Below are 5,026 nucleotides of genomic sequence, written 5' to 3' on the forward strand. Positions count from 1 at the left end.
TAGGACCGAGCACTTCAACAAGCGTACGTGTAAATCGTAAAAGGAGACAGGACGCCATGGCGGAGGAGGCGTATGACATTATGAAAACACTGCGGCAGGGGTATGAGAGCAGGGACGAATATCACCATTTTGGGGAACTGATTGCATGTAAAATAAGGGCACTTTCTTGTCACCACGCAAGGAACACGGTTCAAAATATAATACAGAACACACTATACAATGCAGAGCAAGGGATGTATGACAAACCAACACCCACCACTCAACAGCAATACATGAACTAATGCACGATCTCTGAATAACACTATATGGGATCAGTACTTGTTAGTACAGTCGCCCTCATTAATTGAAAATTTACCCTTTGTGATTAGGTATTCTAGTAAGATTTTACTAGTACACTGAGACCTCATTATTTTTTAAGTGCCTTTAAAGATATGTTTATGCTAATAAAAAAAATTTGTTTTATTCATCACCACCATATTTACTCAAGATTGTTATTTACTATTGGTGGAATAAAAATTATGGTGGCAACTGTTCGTACGTGCATATGGTATGTCTTAATGGGACAGTATGCTTATGCACCACCTGCCTGTTTCACTGTAATAAGTAAATTGGTACTTACTCCTTCCTTACATTATCCTTACCTTCACGTATTCACTGAGGCCGCTCATAAGTGCTTCACACACTTCTGGCACTATCTGTGAAATACTCTGCTTGGATACTTTGAAAAGGTAGCTGAGACTGCGATATGAATCGCCTGTTAGCAGATATCGTAGTGTTACTGCCAGCCGATCAGTGCTCGAAATTGGTTTTCTGAGCCTGGTTTCCACTTTGGTAATAGTAGGTCCAATTATGTTGAGTATGTGCTCAAAGTCTGCCTTCGACATCCTGAAGAAATTTGAAAAGGATGCACTGTCCCCGAGTTGAGCCGGCAACAATCCAACGTCATCTCCCATCAGCTCATTGAGGATATTGTTCCTTTCACCAGTGTTTTTTTCTCTAAGCGTTGGACGCATCCAAAATCGGCGACGATATCTTCCCCGTTGTCTCTGCTGTGTAAATAGTATCACCGTAGCTGCAGCGGCCAGTAGCGCGTCTTCCCTCGTCGCCATGGTGCTGGGTAGTGACTGAGGCAAGTGTGGACCACTTCACTATGTCCATGACTTTCCCCAAACAGTGGCCGAAACACTGTCCCAGTACTGTCAGTGACATGTTGCTAGCGTGCGTGTAACATGTTTTCTTCATGCGTCGAGCAGTGTTTCGGGCAATGTTCTAGGCAAGTGTGGCCGCGCCATAACTCTAGCCCCGGCTGCTCCGCTGCTCCTCACTCTGCCTCCGGCCGTGACGTCCAGCATAAGCGTGCCCGCTGCTCCTCCTCTTCGTCCGCTGCCTCCTCGACTGAGGGCTTGCCTCCTGATGAGCCCGCTGACCCCTCTGCTTCTCGGGCGTGTAAGTCGCGGAGAGTTCATGACCGAATGGAGGACTCTGAGTCAGGGTCGAGCTTGACATCTTCATCTGAGTCAGAGATTTTCGTCGATGTCATCGACGGGGAGACTGCTCCTTCACCCACCGCGCCCCCCATCAACAACCCTGCGGATGATGACGGTTGGCAAACGGTGGGCCCCAAGCGACAGCATCGCTCCTTACCGGCTGATTCTGCCTTGTCCGCCGGCGCTTCTACCTCGCTGCCCCCTCGGCACCCCTCTGGCCCCCAGTCACCTCTGCCCCCGCCACCTCGGACTATGAACGCCCCTGCTGCTGCTCAACCCGCTTCGCTGCCGAAGCTGCTCATTCCGGCGACTGTCGGTTTCGAATCAACCCTCGACCTCGCCGAGGCCCTGGAGTAGCAGCTGGGCGAACGCCTCTCGCTCAAGTTCCTGGAGTCGGGGTGTGTGTTATTCACACCTGCAGACAGTGCCCAGCACGACACCCTGCTCGAGGTGAGGGAGGTATCCGGCGTCCCTGTGCAGCTGAGGGTGGCCCCCGGAGCGAACACCAAGGGCGTGCTGCTGGCATACCCTGTTGCGCCATCCACGCGTGTTGGAGGCAGTGCGCTGCACTACCCGGGACGGCCCGACGCCCCAGGTATTTGTCACGGTCGCGGGGCCGCTGCCGGGCTCGTTGGACCTGGGGAGCTGGGGGACCTTCTACACGCGCCCCTACAGCAAGGAACCCCTCAGGTGCTACAATTGCCAGCAGTTCGGCCACCACCGGGCCAGGTGCAGCCGTCCCCCGGTCTGCGGCATATGCTCTGCCAGTCACGACACGGAGCGGTGCCTGTCAAAGTACAAGACTGGCCAGACCATCACCAGCAGATGCCCGAATTGCCAGGGCGAACACCATGCCTGGAATCGGGCCTGCGCCAACAGGCGAGAGCTGGTCGACAAACAGCGCACTGTCCAACAGCGCTGGGTCGTCACTCATCGCCCTGCTCCTCTCGGCACCTTCCGCTGGGGAGCCCAGCAGCCCCCCGCGTCCACGGCTGCTCCAACGCCCCGCCTCCCCCAGGCTGCCCACCAGCCATCTCTTACACCCCCTTCACCAGCTCCGTACGAGGAGAGCTTCCCTCCCCTTACCCCACGCCATCTGCCACCTTCCCAGCTCACCGCTACCCAAGCGCCCGACGCCAGCCGCCAGCCCCGCCCCCTCACTACAGCAGCTCCCACTGCCGCCCCTCCCGGCTGTCTCCTCATCACAAGGGAGATGATGGTGGGACTCTTGGAGGGCTTCGGGCGGATTATCGCAACGGCACTCAAGTCGGACGTCGAGCAGAGAGTGTTCTCGGACGCAGCGCAGCAGGTGGTGGGAAATCTCTTCCCGGAAACGCCGGCCCAGCAAGCTGCCGTCCCTCCTGTGCAGGCTCCTTCCCCCGGCGGGCCATCATCAACCCCACCTACGCCGACCCCTCGTGCTCTGAAGACTCCCCTTCCACCTCCTCCTGCCCCCGTGCACGCGAGCAGCTCCGCACTCCTCCCAACCCCTCCGGCCGTTGCAACCAGCCAGCACCATCCGTTGGTAGCACCGCCCCCTGCTCCCACCTCCCTGAACGAGGGCGGGCTACCGACCCGGCCAGGGATGGCCCGATACAGGCACTCCAGGAAGCTGTCCATATAAATGCACACCGCCTCACGGTTCTCCAATGGAACATCTGTGGAATCCGCGGAAGGTCCAACCTCCTGCGTGCTGCGATGGCGAGAGAATCTGTGGATGTGGTTCTCCTGCAGGAGACGCTTCTTCCAGAACAGCGCGTGCCCTTCTTCCGGGGTTACCAGTCTTTTTACCTCCCTGCCGTGGCCGGTCAGACACGCGGGTGTGGTATCTTGGTCAAGGATTCACTTCCTTGCCTCTTCACGCTTCCTCCCTCCTCCTTGAACCCGCTCGAGACTGCACAGAACTACGCACTCCGAACCCTGCTCGGCACCCCCCGCTGGACTAAATGCGTGTGTTTGCGGGTAGAGGCAGGCATCTGCTGCGTCGCCGAGCGTGTCCAGCAGCTCGGTGTGGGCCACATCGTCACCCTGCTACGCAATGCGGAGGCGGCTCCCCTTGCTGAGCGAGTGCGGCGGTCTCTCCACCATGCCCCACTCCTCTTTCGGCGGCAGACATAGCAATCCGGCGTCACCCGGGTTATCAACGAGAACGGTCTGGCGCACATGCTGACAGCGCCCCTTGACCTCCCAGTGCCAGCCTATGTTCCCCCTCCACCCTGGAGACCCCGCTCCTTTCTTCTCTCTCTCCGGCCCCTTCCTGCTAAGAAAGCACTCCTTTCCGCCGAGGGGCTTCGGCGCGAGGCCTTGGGGCGTGTCACTGGTGCGCCTCCTCCCCGTACAGCCGTGTACTTCACCGACGGCTCCATTCACCACCTGACGCGGGCTGTTGGGGCTGCCTTTGTGAGTGGGGGAGAGACTGCCCTTTACCGCCTTCCCGATGGAAGCTCCTCCACGCAGGCGGAACTGGCGGCCATCTCGATGGCCCTTCTCCACGCTGAAGAATCGGCAGCGGGGTCTGTCATAGTCTACTCGGACTCGATGACTGCCCTCCAGGCCATCGACCGAGACAGCTTTGCTGACAATATCCGCCTCATCACCTCCATTTGGCGAACTCTGGGGGCCTTAGAGGCTGCTGGCCGACGCGCAACACTTGTCTGGTTGCCAAGCCACTCGGGTGTTGAGGGCAACGAGGCAGCTGATGCAGCGGCGAAAGATGCTACCCTCCTCCCTGCAGTTAACATCCACCTGCCCCCCAGTCTCAGCCACCTCAGAACCACCTTGCTTTCGAATGCTGGGCGAAGCATCGCTGCTGCACTGGAGCACTGTGTAACACAGGGCTCCCCTTCAGGCTGCTGGTACGCGGCTGCTACGGACATGGGCCGCTGGCGAGTAGGTATCACCCACCCTCGCCCCATCAGTATCCAGCTGCACCGCCTGCGTCTCGGCTACAAATGCCTCTCAGAACTCGATCCTGAAGACGTCAGGTGGAGGGAATGCGAGCACTGTAACGAAGAACAAGATTGCCCGCTACTACATTACATCCTAGAATGCCCTGCTCACAAGCCAGTGATCCTCCTCCTCCTCCTCCTCCTCCTCCCCCCCTGCCCGCCCCAGTGTCTGTCTAAACTCTCTCCCGGAAAGTGACTTTGGCCCTGAAAAGGGCCTAGATATAGTGTGAGCAGATTGTAGTACTCAGACGGGCAGCGCCCGCTTAGGCACGCTCGCCGCGAATGCGACGGGCCAGCTGGATGTCCTTTGGCATGATGGTGACACGCTTGGCGTGGATGGCGCAGAGGTTGGTGTCCTCGAAGAGACCGACGAGGTAGGCCTCGGAGGCTTCCTGCAGAGCCATGACGGCAGAGGACTGGAAGCGGAGATCGGTCTTGAAATCCTGGGCGATCTCGCTCACCAGACGCTGGAAGGACAGCTTCCTGATGAGGAGCTCGGTGCTCTTCTGGTAGCGGCGGATCTCACGGAGGGCCACGGTCCCGGGCCTGTAGCGGTGAGGCTTCTTGACTCCTCCGGTGGCCGGGGCCGAC

The 5,026-nt window shown here is 58.2% G+C and overlaps 1 protein-coding gene across 1 annotated transcript; it reads left to right on the forward strand.

Annotated features, from left to right (window-relative positions):
- Positions 1-1,472: 1,472 nt before the first annotated feature.
- On the forward strand, positions 1,473-3,111 carry LOC126990785 (uncharacterized). Its single transcript, XM_050849432.1, has 2 exons — positions 1,473-1,832; positions 2,083-3,111. The coding sequence occupies exons 1-2, from the start codon at positions 1,473-1,475 to the stop codon at positions 3,109-3,111; spliced, it is 1,389 nt and encodes a 462-aa protein (XP_050705389.1).
- Positions 3,112-5,026: the final 1,915 nt, after the last annotated feature.

Source organism: Eriocheir sinensis, unplaced genomic scaffold (genome assembly GCF_024679095.1).
Source record: "Eriocheir sinensis breed Jianghai 21 unplaced genomic scaffold, ASM2467909v1 Scaffold20, whole genome shotgun sequence".
NCBI classification, from domain to species: Eukaryota; Metazoa; Arthropoda; class Malacostraca; order Decapoda; family Varunidae; genus Eriocheir; species Eriocheir sinensis.

Excerpts from the sequence above, each read along its gene's own strand:
- LOC126990785 (XM_050849432.1), top strand. The coding sequence starts at position 1,473 with ATGGAGGACTCTGAGTCAGGGTCGAGCTTGACATCTTCATCTGAGTCA. Across the intron at positions 1,833-2,082 it reads CAACCCTCGACCTCGCCGAG|GTATTTGTCACGGTCGCGGG; the intron begins GCCCTGGAGTAG and ends CCGACGCCCCAG.